Source organism: Serinus canaria, chromosome 2 (genome assembly GCF_022539315.1).
Source record: "Serinus canaria isolate serCan28SL12 chromosome 2, serCan2020, whole genome shotgun sequence".
Lineage (NCBI taxonomy): Eukaryota > Metazoa > Chordata > Aves > Passeriformes > Fringillidae > Serinus > Serinus canaria.
In genome coordinates this window covers 45,434,929-45,451,645 of record NC_066315.1, presented here as the reverse complement: position 1 = coordinate 45,451,645, position 16,717 = coordinate 45,434,929, and the positions used below count along the sequence as shown (strand labels likewise).

At 35.9% G+C, this 16,717-nt stretch overlaps 1 protein-coding gene across 2 annotated transcripts in view; it reads right to left on the bottom strand.

Moving 5' to 3' along the window:
• Positions 1 to 16,717, bottom strand: part of KIF15 (kinesin family member 15) — a 33,858-nt gene that overhangs the window by 15,986 nt on the left and 1,155 nt on the right. For both annotated transcript variants that reach the window (XM_018909703.3, XM_050971012.1), the window contains exons 2-17: positions 16,127 to 16,169; positions 14,769 to 14,952; positions 13,589 to 13,665; positions 12,416 to 12,453; positions 12,171 to 12,268; positions 11,613 to 11,792; positions 10,704 to 10,913; positions 10,480 to 10,605; positions 9,020 to 9,142; positions 8,196 to 8,319; positions 6,432 to 6,523; positions 5,378 to 5,587; positions 4,149 to 4,326; positions 3,599 to 3,740; positions 1,134 to 1,275; positions 609 to 797 (exon numbers count right to left, since the gene is read on the bottom strand). In XM_018909703.3, coding sequence (XP_018765248.1) covers positions 609 to 797; positions 1,134 to 1,275; positions 3,599 to 3,740; positions 4,149 to 4,326; positions 5,378 to 5,587; positions 6,432 to 6,523; positions 8,196 to 8,319; positions 9,020 to 9,142; positions 10,480 to 10,605; positions 10,704 to 10,913; positions 11,613 to 11,792; positions 12,171 to 12,268; positions 12,416 to 12,453; positions 13,589 to 13,665; positions 14,769 to 14,952; positions 16,127 to 16,169 — 2,156 coding nt within the window. The remainder of the gene's footprint in view (positions 1 to 608; positions 798 to 1,133; positions 1,276 to 3,598; positions 3,741 to 4,148; positions 4,327 to 5,377; positions 5,588 to 6,431; positions 6,524 to 8,195; positions 8,320 to 9,019; positions 9,143 to 10,479; positions 10,606 to 10,703; positions 10,914 to 11,612; positions 11,793 to 12,170; positions 12,269 to 12,415; positions 12,454 to 13,588; positions 13,666 to 14,768; positions 14,953 to 16,126; positions 16,170 to 16,717) is intronic.

Sequence of the window (16,717 nt, the reverse complement as noted above, 5' to 3'; positions counted from 1 at the left end):
AAATAAGGCTTTAAAAAGAAATTATTCAAAACATACACTAGTTAAACTCCTTACAGGATCTCTGCACTATGGTAAGCATCAAAGAGGGCCTTTGGCTGTTGTGCCAGGGTTTTTCATGCACTGAAGTTAGCTCCAGCTTCTAGAGAGTAGTTCAGATAAATTTCTAGTGTTCTTCTATGTGGCAAAAGACCTTCCCTGCCCACTAGAAAAGATACAAGACAATCTATAACGGTGGACAAGCATTATTTGGCAGTTTTCTTCAAATAATGCAGTATTATATATTAAGCTTGTGTATTGTTACAAATGTAGCTGTCAACTTATAAAGAGGATTACTCAGAGGCAAGTTATCAGGTTCAAATAGAAAAAAGTATGAACATCCTGCAATAAACTACTTATGATATTCAACCCTCAAATCACTTTCAGTATTTTTGTTGTAAAACCTCCTTAAAGTACAATGTATAGAGAACTGTTTAGTGCTAAGTATTAATGTAGGGCCTCAGTTTCCCATGCAAATCAAAATGCACTTGGTGCAGGGGAGGTATTTCATGGCAAAGCCTGCTTTATTATAAAGTTGCACACACACTTCACATTTTATTTAGAATATTCACCTGTGCCACTTTGAGCTCTTCAGCAATGGCTTCACAGGCTTGTTCACTCATCTCTGGAGGAACTGGCTCTTTTAGAATGTCATCCATCATCTCTTCAGAATGCTGAAAATCTTCAAAATTGTTATCTGGGCTAATTCGCGGCACAAGGCGAGACCTTAGCTGGTAAGCTCTAGTTGGAGTGGTTATGCTCTGTTACAAAGATTACAAAGCAGTCTTTATTTTAACTGTAAAATGAAATTAAAACTTTATCTGGTATTGTATTTTTTGAATTCTCTAAGCAGAATAATTAAATAAAATACTTAAAGTGGCTCGTTCTGAACTATTACTTCTTCAGATTTGTCATCTGATGACAGTAAGCAGCCATTCAGTTAATACTCCAGAACAAAAAGTAGCCTATTTGGTTTATCACATATGGAGAACATTCCAGAAAACTAGTTAGGCTAAGGGATCACACAAATGACAGTCTGTACTCTTGCACAACTCAGGAGTAAGTATGTGTGGCCTTAAATAAACTTATTCTCATACCTTAAGACTTTCTCTATGTAGCTTATGGAGCTGAGAGACTTCCTGGCGCTTGTGTGCTTTGGTTGCCTCCAGAATGTTTTCAAGATGCTGGTTGGCTTTCTGAAGGGATTGAAGCTCTGATTCCAGTTCCATCTGTTTTTTCCTGTTTAGGAAGTATTTTGCTACTGTCATAACTACTCCATGAGTATGCTGTCCTATCAGTAAGGAAGCACTGCAGTATTGCCAATGAACAAACTGCAGCTGAACTTTTACCCAAACACCAAAATGCATTATTTTGAGAAGAAAGCCACTACTGCTGTATTAAAAAGTAAAAAATAACGTATAAAAAATAGAAAAGCTAAGCAGCTTATTTGTGCCTGCATAATGAAGCAAGCAGATGGATAACTAAACATGTCAGAAAAAAAAATCCATTACATAGTAAGAAATAAGCTGAGAGCTCTGCAGTTCCTTTTATGAGAAAGTGATATCACCCATACCAATATGGTTTTAAGCTTTTAAAATGTTATCCAGTTATATGAGAAGTCTAAACTGGAGCTTGCCAGGATTAAAGAAAATCCTTTAAAGACTTTTTTTTTTTTTGAAAGTGCTGCTCTGTTAAGATTATTTTGCCCTCTAAGAGTACTTTAGCTGAAATCCAACAGTTGAGCAGAAATTTAGGAATAATTTTCACTAGGTATTTTGCAGAACTACATGCTGTTACTGTGATAGTTGCCATTACTGTCATAATGGTAGGGTCAAAGTCTATGCACAAATGGAAACATGCTTTTTAATCTCTTGGCAGTTTAATGCAATCATTTTCCCTTACACTCTTGGCATCTGCAGAAAAACTTAGGGAACAGAGTAGAAGTTCTGACTGCAATTGGACAGCAGAAAAATTAGCATATGTTGTTTTTGTGAAATTGCTATCTTACTCTACTTTTATTCAATTGCAGCATATGTAACCTGTATGTAAAGTTTCAGTTACTCTGAAACTGGAAACAAGTTTAAATTTAGTGAAATTTAGTGACTACAGGGGCTGAAAAACACATTTCTGTTTGACCGCACTCCACTAAGAAAATGTTGGCAATTGATAATGAAGTGCATACATACTAACAAGAAAGTAAGACATTCACAAAACATGAACTATGTAAAATAGAAATCTATTTTTCTATGGGCAGAAAAATAAAGTAATCAATATATTAAAATATAAATAGACTACTGCATTTAATCATATGGAACAATTGATGGACTGCTGAAGTGATAACCTCAGTAGATCATAATACTATTATTAATAAAGCTCATAGGATTTGCTACACAGAAATCTAACAATAAAAATACAGATTTGTACAATTGCCTAAAAAAGTAAAAAGGATATTAAAAGCTACTTTATAAAAATAGAAGTAGGGAGGCAAAATTGTGCCTGATGCTTTTAGAATTGCACGTTAATTTCACTGAAATCAACAGAAAGCAACACTGTTTGGTACAATTAAAATAAATTTTAGAAAAAATCAGGTCCCTTTTGCCTTCCAGGTTTGCATTACACTTGCTGGAAATGCTATTTTTCTTCTATCTGCAGTTACAAGATCTGAATTTTTCAGAAATGGGGTTAATCAAGTGAAGTAATGTATTATTCACATGCATATGAACACTGAAGGTATTAGTGAGGCCATTCCATTATCTTGTGCTGCCCTCTAGGAGAACAATGACAGTAAATTCTTTACTACATTAATAAGGGCTAAGTAGAGCCTTACCTCATGTTTATGGATATAATGGATATAAATGTACTACTGACACCATGTCTTGGCTCTGATTTGAATTAAACCTTTGTTCCCATAACAAGTCTCAAGATAACAGTTTTATTGCCTTCTTAAAAATCTTTGCAATTGAGATAAAAAATTAACCAACAGGTCAGCCAGAGTTTTCTCAGGTGCTTGGAGTCTACATTTAGGTTGACTCATACTTGCAGACTTTAGTGATTACATTAAAAACCACTGTAGCACAAAACCAAAGCCCCAAATACCCCTCTCATTCTCCCCTATCCCATCAACTCCTACTTCCTGTCAGTGCCTCCACCTGTAATATTTCAATTACTGAAAGCATTGGCTCTGCATGGAAACTAAGCCAAACTCTCCCAGTGCTGTTAAGGAGGTGACTACCAGAATTAAAGGGTATGTCCATCTCTGCCATGGTGTGAAACATTTTTCTGCATCTTGCTATCAAGAGTGGCTTTGGAAAAGAGAAAGAAACCTGCAGCAGTGCAGACATCCCTTCAGATTTAATGATGGCTGTTCCCTAGTCTGGGAATTAGCGAGTTCAACAGGAACCTACCCTGTGTGTGCACATGCCATTATTCTTCAGCTGTCCCTTTCTTACATGCAAAGAACAAGCCTAGTCAGTATAATCAGGATCTGAGTCTTTCAAAAATCGATATGAATAATGACTTAAAACAATTTAATTACAGATATTTCAATACTGTTTTGTCTCACTTGGTTAGCTCTTTAAATTCTTCGTATTCTTGCTTTGAAGTTGCCAGTTCAGCTTGGGTCTGCAGCAGATGAGCTTTCAGCCTTTCCACAGATGCCAGAGAGTTGCCTTCTACTGACACGGTGCTGGAATGTAAGCGGTGACCTACAGAACACAGACCCTCTGAGATCACACAGCAGCTCAAATACCTAAAGCCTTACTAGAATGAAAGTGTTTGTCAGCTTTTGAACAGCACAGCAGCAATTGAGATTGACAAAAATAGGTACCGGCAACAGTCCACACGAAAACCAGTAATAATTAATATTACCACAGTCTTCATGATAACTAAGGAGCACAAAATGAGATTATAGATGAGTTTCACAAGATGCAAATCAAAATTCCCTATTGCTGGAAGGCCAGCATGAATATAAATAAGCAAAATTGTTTTATCAGTCTTCAGGTACCATTTCGAGGAAGGCAAAAATACATCAAACAGATATTTTTCAACACTATGCTGCACACAGCAGAAACACAATAAGCACATTTATCTGGAAAACATTAGCATATTTTTACCTCTAGTACTTTTCTCTGTGGCTGAAGCTTCCAAAAAAGCTTTTTGTAGCTGTGCAATAGTCTGAGCATCAATTTCTTGGGCCTTTTTAACTGATTGTAAAGAACGAAGTTTTTTATTCTCCTCCCTGAGATTATGGTTCTCCATGGCATACTTTGCAATTCGTGGGTGTTGTTCCATCTGTGGTAATCAATGTTTTATTCAACAGTTTTTATTTTTCAGACAATGCTATCTAGTTGTTACTCTACTACCTTTAATAAGGATTAAACTGTAATAGAAAACGAAAGAGGCGTTCCCCACAGTGGTTAAAACTACTCAGTTTTTCTTTGATTAATTTTCTTGCTGCCTTGGAATCTACTCTCAAAACAGTGAGTTTACATTTTATCTGTTTATTCTTTTACTGGTAACAAAGCAGTAGGATCCTTTCTTGCTGTTCTCAATACCCTTTTCTATTTTAACTTTAAACTTTGGCTTTTTCAATGCCATAGTGATGGCATCTTCCTTGCAAGCCACAGTAATGTAGTCAATAAAAGACTGTCCTGAACTTTGTTTCTTTTCCTCCTCCCTTTCCTTTGAAGCTCAATTATGAGCTACAGATTTATGCTACTCTGCCAAGACATTTACTCCTCTTCACTCCTTGTGTTGGAGGAAATTGATTTTCAAGAATTTGCCTTCTCTCTTGGTTTTCTTTGTTCTTCAAAACTGCCTCACAAATTATACCACACCTACCGGACACCTGAATAACCCAAAGCTGTTCTTCAAACAGCTCCAGGACCACATCCCCCTTTATATGCCCACCTGGCATGTCTATTATCTTTCAAATCCCACAGCATTATTGCTATCCTGCTGTATTTACCTTTCAACTGATGTCAGAGCTTGAAATCTGCCATCTGAATGAGGATTTGTGATTTGGAGACTTCCATGAGTTGCTGAAAAGAAACTTGGTCCTCCACCTAACCCAGATCAGGGGGCCTGTGGCAAGCTCCCACCACAACATCACTCTTACTAAACTCTCCTCTTAGGCAAACTCAAACTCTAAACCCAGCCATTGTCTCTTCCATAAAGAAGCCCCATGTGTTTGAGATGCTTCTATAAGGGAACCCACACCCATCCTCTGCTTTTCTGCTTGACCTTCCTAAAAAGCCCCTATTCACCCATCACAGAACTACAACACGTGAGCTATCTCACAAAACCCCCACCTGTTCCAGAAAAGAAAAAACAAAGACTTTACCTGTTCTCTGAGTATCTGCACTTCCTCCCTCAAGTCACTGAGGAGATCATCTTGCTCTTCTGGCAATAACATTCCACCAGCTTCTTTATGCAACCTCTCCAAGCGAACAATATGGTGTTCCCGGAATTTAACTATCATTTTATTGGACTGAACAAATTTTTCCTTCTTGGCACACAGCTCTTCTAGCTGTGCCACTTTTTCTAATAAATTCTTAGAAAGCACATAGACAGATTAGTGAATTTTTAAGGTGCACATTTTACATATGCACAGACAGACAAATTTTACATATGCACATTTTACACATGCACAGACAGACAAATCATGCAAAATCTCAGTTAACAGTAATTTTGTGAATACATAGACTATCATTTTTAGCAGATTTGTAGAGAGCAACAGGTCATATAAAGAATCAAAATTACACAATGTATTAGAAACTCCAATATGATCTAATAGAGTAAGTATTCTGTTAAGCACCTCAGATGCACATCACTACACTGCCTGTTTCAGTAAATTTTCTTTAGGAAAAAAAAAATCCATTTTGTCTGTTTCAGTACTATACCATCAATGAAGAACAATAAAATGAGAATGACTGGGACATTTGCTTAATAAACCACACTGTTGATTAAAACACTCAAAATTCAGTAAAACAGAAAGCTTGTTCTGTTCAATTTTTTTTTAATTTAAAAAACCCAATAAAGCCACCACCCCTTAAAATTAAATATACTATCAAAGCTATCCTATGGCTTGACAGAATTTGAAAGACAGAATAGAAACACAGAATTATTTTAGTTGGAAAAGACTTTTATGATCATCAGATCCAACCATTAATCCACCACTGCCAAGTCCACTACTGAACCATTGTCCTTAAGCACTGTAGGTGTTACCTTAAATGTCATTTGACTAAGTTGCCTTGTTACCAAACCTTGTTATCTTTGGACAGAGTATTTTTATTCAAAATCCAGGAAAATCACTAAGAGAGTTCGCTTCAGTATGCTCACTGGTCTCTCACCAGAAAATACACTGAATGCACTTAGAAATATCAGTGTTTTCTTACCTTCTTTTCCCCTTCTGATTTCTCCCAGAACAACATTGCTTCAAGAAAGTTGTTCATGTAATTTATGTTGTTCTTCCCTTTTTCAACAGCATCTGTAGGAGAAGTCAAAGAAACAAATGCCATATTTATAAAAATACCACTTTGTTTTTTCTACATTTATAACATGACAATTGTGTAAAGTAAATTCAAATAAATTTTTTAAACAGTGTAATTCTTCCACAAAGATCATGTGCCATACCCAGAGCACACTGTTTAGACAGTCATTCCAAGTCACCTGCAAGTGCTGATAAAGAACAGAGTTAATTTACATAATTGTATAATTAACAAAGTTGTTCAAGCATTAAACAGCCTTGCAATGGACTTTAATAAAAGTAAAAGAATCGGTCTGTTCAGCTAAGCATATCTATAAAATGCAAAATCCCTCTGAAATTAATTTGATAACACTAAGCCATTATTAGTACAGTTTGTACATATTAAAAGTGGACTGACTGGTTTATGAGAAGGAAGTTTAAGAAAATAAGCTTGAATTATGTGGACAATTAGTGGCTTAATCTGGAAGGAAAGTGTCCACACAAGGGATTAAGAGGGTTTAATAATCCACTTGGAAATTAATTCAAAATAGCATGTCTGAATATTCTAATACAGACAAGTCTACTTATTTATGGAATACTAATCACCATAGTATCCAGGTGCACGATAGCTACATTATCATGATTTAATATATTTTAAAATGCCATGTTTCTGAAGCACACAGAAAGCAGATTTTGTATTTCTGTGAATGAGTATTGCAAACAAAATTTAACTGCACAGAACAAACACAGCTCTGATATTTCAGATTCTTCTCAAAACTCCTCCTGAATATTTAACCGTCATCATTTGTTTTCCCTCAGAACTCTATCATGGGTCTAAACATTGAGCCCTCTGTCAATATTCATATATTTATGAATCATGATTCATTCACTGTCCTACCTCATCTCTGACTTGTTTTTACTGGTTGAACTTGTATGCTAACATAGAAGTATTTTTCCTTAGGAAAACTCAAGCCCAGATGCTTTATATTAGACAAGGCTTTCTAACTTCTGCCATAACTTGTCCTGCTGTATCTTCTATTTCTTGGCAAGGTCAGGAAAGAGTTAACTCACAAAACCAGTAAGTTACAAGACAAAGTTTATGACCTTGTAATCAAACCTTATCAAGCAGCACATTTCAGTGAGAAACACAGACTGGGAAGCTCTGCTGAGATTTGTATTGCAGATAAAATGGCCTAATGAGAAGCTTATGGAAGATTACCTAAAAACTCTATTTCTACCTTATATTGAAAACAAATGTCTCTTGAAAGTAAGCATCCCTCTTAGGTTCTTCTGGAAGGGGCAAAAAAGGGAAAAGTGGGAAGAAAATCCTGCCCTGAGCTTAAAAAGAATGCAACACTGTGCCTTCCCTCTGACTAAAATGTACAAGGAATCACATGCAAACTTTTGGTTACTTAAAGGATTAGGCAGCATATATCTTAAGTAGTGGAAGAATATCTAGGTATCATATAATAAAATAACAGTCCAGTACCCAAACTTATGAGGAAGAAAATAAAACCACATTAATAATTTCTGCAAGGTAGCAGATACAAGTACAGGAAATAGAATCCAAAGGCAAAATATGATCCAAGTACATCAGTCCCTACAAAAATACTAATAGTTTAGAAACTTAATGAAGGCCCCCAACCTTCTGGGTTATAGAAGTAGCAAATTCTCCCTCACCTCCAACTCTTACCTTGTGATACAGAAATACTGCACACAGATGGCACTGAAGTAAGTTTAGCAAGCTGCTCTTTCAACTTCTTGACCTCAGCTTGCAGCTGGTTCACATTTCCCTGTGTATCTTCATTTACTACAGCCTGTTATAAATTGGAGAAAATTAGGAAAAGGTATAAATAAAAATCCTACATGATAGGAGAAAACTCAAAGAATGCAAACCAGTAAAATTACTGAGAATTCCTTCCATCTTAGAAAAGAATTCCTCGAAAAAGCAAAGTTCCATTCACTGAGAAATCAGCAAGTTGCACTTCAGATGGAATTAGATGTTAAAAAATGTAATGTTTTTGCAGAATTTTGCCTGGACCTTCTTCACCAACAAAGTAGTATACATCAGAGACAGTTTCAGCTAAATGCCAGCATGCATTTAAACACCCACTCATGAAAAATTACATGTTGGGCACTAGAATTAATAAAGAACAAGTGAACAGAAACAACATTGAATCAGAACTTTTTGTCAATTTGCATTTTTAGTATAGATTTACTTTTTACTTTTCTAATGAAGAGCTCTGAGAGCAAGCAATAAGTATGTGCTGTTAGCAGCCATTACTTAGTGTCCAGCTGTTGTCCTTTATTTCTAACCAAGAGCAAACAAGCCCTTTTCAAAAACAATTTGTCTTTAAAAAAAAAACCACAAAGCAAATTAATGTTTTCAAATAAGCCAAATCAACTTTAACTAGTGAAAGCACAGGAGTACTTCAGTGAAGCTACCTTGCTTGCAGACATGTAAGTTAAATGCCAAGTGTCTCTTGCTACAATAAAGACATTAATTAACTTTCTTACCTTGTTTTTAATCAGCTTTGCTCTCTGAGCAAAATTAAGGGTGGACAATGTTTCACCAAAACACTTGGATCCTGGGTGAACATTTGCAATTACACATGTTTTTGCATTACCACCAAGTGAATCCTATTAAAAACATGGAAGTTAGTTTTATTTGCATATTTTTGGTCACAATAGGAAGTCATCACCTAAAAGATACTGTGTATCATTTTGAACGAATTTCAGAAATAATTTCATTTAACAAATATCCACATAGAAGGTAAGTTTCTCAAATTTTATTTCAAATGTGGGTGTATAAAGGATGTGACCATAAATAAAGACTTTATTTGGGGCTCCAAAACTCAGACTGTATTGAGATATTTTCTTCACCTGAACAGCAGGGAGTGTAAAAAACTTCTAAACAACTGCAAAAATAATTTTTGGTAATTAGCAGATTTGTTTTAACACTACTTTCAACATTATCTGTTCGTTGTTCCAACCCATCTTCCTTCTAGTTGCAACTATCAAACAAGCAAAATCACAAACCAACAGATTCTTGACCAAGGATATAAAAGGACCATCCCCCTTTTACATGCACAGCATTTCTGTACTGTTAAATAAGTAACTCTCAAATCTCAGGGGAAGGCAGCATTTATAGCTAAAGACTAAAAGTCAGCTACTACAGATTAGTCCTCAAGCCTTGATGGCATTCTCAGTCTGTAGTAGTGAAGCTCATGTCTGTGGACTTCTTTGCAGTATAGACACCTCAAAAAAATGACCACTTAAAGGAACAGCAATTCTCTTCCAATATTTTTGTATTTTGGGTTGCATTGGAAGAACATAATTCCTCAGAGTTTCATCAATCTACACAGAACTGGGATGGAACATTGAGAAATTTTGCTGTGATCACAACACAAATACAAAATACTGTATGTGTACAAATATTATATTATAATACAAAAATATACTCCAGCCATTCATGTACTCTACACAGAATTTTGGTGAGTGCTGACATCCAACAAATCTTTGACTGCTTATGTCTTTGTTTTGTGTTCATTTTGAAAAGAGCCTACAAGCTCTCAGGCAGGAGACTAAATTTAACTGATCTTTAATGCTAGACCAACCCTAATAAGCTAATTCTGGAAATCACAGCAAATGTATCAATACATCTCTAAATATTACACTTTGATACACATTATTTCCAAAATTATAAGGATGAAAATGTGCTTCTTCTTTCATCAAAACTTCCAAATATGTAAGTAGTAGCAGCTTATGACAATAAATGGATTTGTTTTCAGTTAACAGCGATGGATTGATCAGAAATCTGTTTAGGCTAAAAAGATAACTTTCAATCTTTTATCCACTTGCCCAATATTGAAACAACTTTAATGCACTGGAATTCAGCTTTTAATAGTTAAGAAGCTGAATGAAATATATTTTTTTACATCTCAGGTAGCAGATTAAATCCAGAGGACATATATTACCCGTAGCAGAAAAGTGAGCTTGGAATCCCGGTAACAAATGTGTCTCTGTTTGCCATGGCCCACATCAACAAGCGCTGTGATTACTTGGGCCAGGCAGCTTAGTGACCGATTGATGTTGCCTGCTTCCTAAAAAAGAGGAAGGAACAAGAGTGAATGGATTTGGTGGAAGGAACAGGGCACTGCATCTGAAAGGAGAAAGATGCCACAGATACTACAGAACCAACCTTTAACCTCAGCCCTTCTGTATGGGTGTCTTTCTGTCTCTCAGACCCTGCCAAGTCAACCAGGTTGAGCAGGGAAGACCGAATGTTAACTAGCTCGTTGTTCTTCTCCATGGATTCCACTGTGACAGTGAAAACTGCATGGGATCTGGAGGACTCTCTGTTCATGGAGGTCGATGCTACACGACGGTTTCTCCAGCCCGTAGTTAATACCTAAGCATGAGAAAGACATCACAGTTTCAGCTGTGTCAGACTGTACTTTACACACAGGTGACATAAGCAGCCATAGGCACAATTCCATGTGACAGCTTGTACAAATCTCAAGGACAAGGACTTTTTTTACTGTTTCCAACATAAGTATTTTAAAAGCAAAAAAGATATAGCTAGAGTAAAGCTTAGTAGCAGAACTTGTTATAATATTCACTTCTTTTCTCCAAAAGTGCCATTGCTGTTTGAAAGCATAATATACCCCATACTGGGGTATGTTAGCAGTACACACAATAATAATTAAAAAAAAAAAATTAAAGTCACACAAGCACTATCTGTATGTGTATCACTCATGGAGAAATAAACCTGACAATTCTGGAACACATGGAGCCCACTTAGCAGAAAATGTAGCTTTCTGTGGCTATTTCAGAGATGTGTAGGGCAAGCACTGGGGAAAGATTACTGTAATTGCCATTCAGGTATTCCAAACTCTAAAACCTTTTTGATTTCTTACAGGTATGGGATAGTCATGAAGCATAGACTTAAACAAGCTTTTTTTACACTATGTTTTGAAGTAGGGAGATAAGGGGGCAGAAAGCATTACAGACAAAAAATAAGCTAAAAAATGTGCTTTAATCCAAGAGGAATATTTACCATGTAAGATCTAAGATGAATAGTCCAGCATTAAAAAGTGCCAAAAAATACCTGGTATGCTTCAGCAGCAGATGACACCACCTGTTCAACAGCACCATCAACAAAGACTCCCTTCTTGATGTGTTCTCTGAGAAAGAGTCCAGCTGAAGCAGAATCTAGCAAGTCAAATATCTGTTCATTGTAGATTTCAATAAATGAGCATTTGCAGAGAAAACTCTTTCCACTGCCAGCCTGAAAAACACAGTAATTTACACTATAAACAACAGATTGGTTTTATGAAGTCTGTCATTGTATGGCAGCAAGTCTCTTTTCACATGTACCTAAAGCTATTAGATTGCATATATATTCTGCACACTATACATTCCTGATGCCCAGGTGACAACCAACATCCAGAAACCTAGATGCTTTTTTAGACTCAAAATATGAGCACACTTGTGTCTGAAGAAACTGTACTATAATTTGGTAGTACTAAATGCAAGCATTTCTCATTAATACGTTTGAGGCAATAATCTTGGTAACTTAATGGCTGCACACCCAGTTTACCAACCCTAGCTAATCTTTACTGTGAGACATTACTTTACTGCAATAGTAATTACAAAATAAATGTACCTTTTCTTTTTCCCGCTCAATTAGAAAAAATAAGTATTCAAAGCTCCGTGGAATTACACCTCTCAGACTGTGAGTGAAATTATCAGAATCAGATGGTCCTAAAGGGATTTTTTAATTAAAAAGATAATTAATTAGTAGTACTCAACAGTAGTGGCTGACATGAGGAATACATCTCAAGACAAAAAAAAAAAAAAAAAAAAAAAAAAATCAAGAAACCACTGAAAGATTAATTGCCATGCACTTACCCATCATAGTAAAGGTTTTCCCTGACCCAGTCTGGCCACTAACAAAAAGAAAAAAAAAGTGAGATTAAATTTTATTCTGAATTTTTCATTCATCTTCATCTTTTAAGGACAAGTCAAAGTTTAAAACAAGCAAATAAAAAATTTTCTAAACTGAAGATAAGGATAGAGAAGCAAGCTGAGAAATCAGTCATCTAAAAGGGTATAAAAATAAATAGCAAATTTTACCAAGAAATCCCATTAGTTAAATCCCATTTTGTCTCCCCTACCACCCACCATTTCCTTCCTCATTTCTGTTGGAAAGGGAAGTTAGCATTAAAATGAAGGCTTTCAAATATATACATAAAACTAATTTTTGGGTCAGTTTCATGTCACTCAGGATATATTTGGATATAAGGATATGTCTGACTTCAAAGTATTTTTTTCTTTTAGAGTTTTTTTTCTAATGTAGTTATTAATCATGCTAGAGAAACTTCAGGGCAATTTAATTTCATTTTTCCACATTTGTATATTGTAACAAAGTGGACTTCATAGTTTTGCAAGAGCTGTGCCACACTAAAAACACCCCAGTAAGGTTTTGATTAGATTAGCCGTTTAAGTCAGCATTTTCTGACCAAAGTGGTTCCTCAGTTTTCAAAATGAAAAAAATATTAAGTTAATATAACAATATTCATACTACTAGTCCTGGATATATTTCTATCTTAAAAATATTCTAGAAGTTAAAATTATCATTCATGAGTTTTCCCACAGGCAGCCAAGAGTCACTGAAGAGTTGATCTGACCAAATGTGAAGTTAAAAAAAATTTTCATTCCATTTTACCATGGCCATATTGAAAACCACAGGCTTTCTCTTTAACAATTCTACAACCACTAGCTTTCTCTTCCTATTTTTTAAGTAAACAACAGTAAAACTGAAATGAGTTTACATCGGCATTATCAGCCTTAAGTGTTAAAAGCATAACACCTACATACAGATTCCTCCAAAAGAGGGGCAAGGAGCACCATCCAATACTGCAAGAAGCTTCCTTACAGCAGCACAGCATAAGGAATGTCTTTTAAATTTTACTTTAACATCAGGCAGGCTCTGGCTCTTAAAACCCCAACTTCTTATTAGCAGGATCTCCTTAAATGTCACCATTGATATGAAATGACCGTAATTGCTACAAAATCACTTACTATGCAAAGATGGTTCCATTGTAGCCATTCATACAAGATTCAACAATGTTTTTAGCCACACTTGAGAACACAGACTCCTGGGGACAAGGAAAAGAGAAAGCACTTGGCACCACCTGTTTAAATATCTGTTATGTCAGTGTTTCTTATGCCATAACTTTATAGTATATAATAGATGCATTCCTTAAGGTTAGGCATGTATGATGAGCCCTGGAATTCTCACAGCAAAATGATACATCCTAAGTCTTTGTGACATAAATCACTCTGAAAAAATTGTGTTCCTTGACAAACTCAGAGACGTAATAAAATTCAGCATCATAGTAACAGTTTCCAAATACATAGTAATAATTTTGATCCAGTGGTTTTGATTATGTTATGAAGTTTATGCCATTGGTAGGCCAGGTGCCTGTGACACTTAAAAAAATGTAGCTTTCAACATTTACCACTGCACAGTGGCACATTCAACAAAGCTGCACAACTTAGTCTCATCTGTCTTCACATTTTTCTCTTAGATCTGCAAGAAGATCGTAGCTACAAATAATAGCCTAGAGCAGGAGAGGTTTTTGGGAGGTTTTGTTTAGTTTGTTGTTTTAACAGAATTTAAATGGAATTGTGAGTCCTAGCAGAATTAAAATTACAATCAGAACATCAATCACCATATTATAGAAATTAAACTGAAGTACTTTCTTTCCAGTATTACATGTCACAGGTGAGCATTTAAAAGGCAAAAGTATAAGAAGGAAATATACTAAATAGAATAGAAACTCTGAAGTTCCTTAAATACAAATGTGCAGGACCAGGAGTTGAACTTGATGAATCCCTTCCAACTCAGCATATTCTGTGAAATCACTTCTTAATATCAGCTACTGACTGCCAGTTATTCTTATACATTTGTCTCAACAGGCAGATTTATTTTCTCTCTATGGTGTTACCATAATGTTTACAAACAAAACATTCAATTTTAATTCAAACTCCAATTAAAGAAATTAACAGCTTAAAAAAAATCACATGAAAACTGTTAGAGAGCAGAATTTAGTGCAGCATTGTACACTATAACAACATATTTCCATTCTGACCACCGAAAAAAATTAGACCTAATGCACTACGTCTTTAGAAATGCTTAGCATAGTAGCTGCCAAAATTTGGGTGAAAATAGTAGTTATGAGATTCTGGAAATGATTACCTGTGTTGTTTCCATATTTGCAACGTAATCAAAAGTGAAGATCTTAGGCTCAGGCTTTGAGTGCAGGCGGATGGTATTTGATGAAAGCACAGATAAACACAGGCCATGATCTCCATCCGTCAATGCAGTGCTGTCTGAAGGGGGACGCACCCGTACAAAAACTTTGATAGCATCACCTTCAACACTAAAGAAATGTTTATGCATTAGACTACTTCCAAATAGATCAGCTGTCTGATAAAATTAAATTGCAACAATCAGATGAAGCATATGAAGCCTTACAAAGGTCTGTCTGAAAATCATGCTACTTGTAGACAAAATCAATAGAGGTAAAAACGTGGCTGCAAAGAACCTGCAGTTACATGCAAGTCATTGCTGTGGCACCTTCTTTAGCTCTTAAAGAACACATTGCACAGTGAACACGAGATGCCCTTCTTAATCCTGGAAGCTTTAATGGACCGATGGATCGGATAATGCTATGGTCCAGCAAAAAAGTTGTCAGCATTTTTCTTTGGTGCTCACAAGAAGGGGAAAAAGAATCAATTCTTGATCAATGAATCAAATAAAGCATAGCAAGTGTCTGCATCTAAAACATCCCTAACCGATTTCATCACATTTATCAACTTTAAAAAGTAACTATGCATGACTCACATTAAGCTCTGAAGAGTTCTGCCATAAATACCAATACACCCATAAAATAATAAAGAATTAAATTCTTACATAAAGTGGTAGGAAACTTGGATTTACTTCATTCTTTTCCAAAAATTTTAGCAGGAGGGTTTTGGAACTGCTATTTTTACTTTTGTTAACAAGAGAGAAGAACAGTTTTACGAGTGGGGAAGGGTCTTCATGAATGAAATGTGCAGTTGGGTAGTGGCAGAGGAAAGGGCTGAGAACATAAACAGCAGCTGAGAAAAATTCCAGTATAACATTTTCCCTAAGACACACCAAATTAATTTGCCAAAGGTGCTTTCATTATTCTGAGTTGTGGCACAGTTTACTCTTTGAGGAGGGCTTTTTGGTTTTTGCTTTAGTTTGGGGCTTCCTCACAGGACTGAAGATCCTAGTGGGATATTTTTTCATACAAACTCTAAAGTCCAGCTGCAGAATTAGTGGACAAATGAAAATTTATTGTATGGCAGCATTCCAAGAGGAACACAACATGTCGGCATAGCAGTTTTATTATGAATACATTTTTTTTAAAGCCTGTAAGGATATTAGGAGAGAAAAGCAGCAATCTTAAGCAGGTAAAGATTGAAAGAAAAAACTTTAAATTATCTCATAAAGTTATGCTAGGTTTTGTTTGCACTTTTTGTGCAATGTGATTAATAATATATGGGAACTGTCCAATATTATTTTACCTAGATGAGTTCAGCAAAGATATTGAAGAGTCACGCAGATCTCCTATAAAAGAGAGACACACAAAAATTAAAATAAAATTACTGCTCAAAACTCCTGACTTAAATAGAAAATACTGTAAGCAGTACAGAGGGAAATAAATAGAGAGCCTAATAAATACCTATTTTGTGCATGAACAGAACTGCATGAAAATATTTGGTAATTATCTTCCTTTGGCAGAAAGATTTCATTTTGTTACAGAGGAAGTGAAACCTCCAGTCCTTTAATGTGAATGTGCACACACTTATCAATGTGCCATTTGTTTATTCTGGCAATAAGGAGGCTCTGGGAGACCTTATCACTCTACAACTGCCTGGAAGGAGGCTGGGGTCAGACTCTTCTCCCAGGTGACAGGACAAGAGGACAGTCTCAAGCTGTGGCAGAGGAGATTCAGGTTGGACATCAGGAGGAATATTTTCACTAAAAGGCTGATTAGACTTTGGAATGGGCTGCCCAGGGAGGTACTGGAGTCACCATGCCTGGAGGTGTCTGGAATGGTTGACAAGGTGCTGGTCAGTCATAGGTTGGACACCATGATCTCAGAGGTCTTTTCC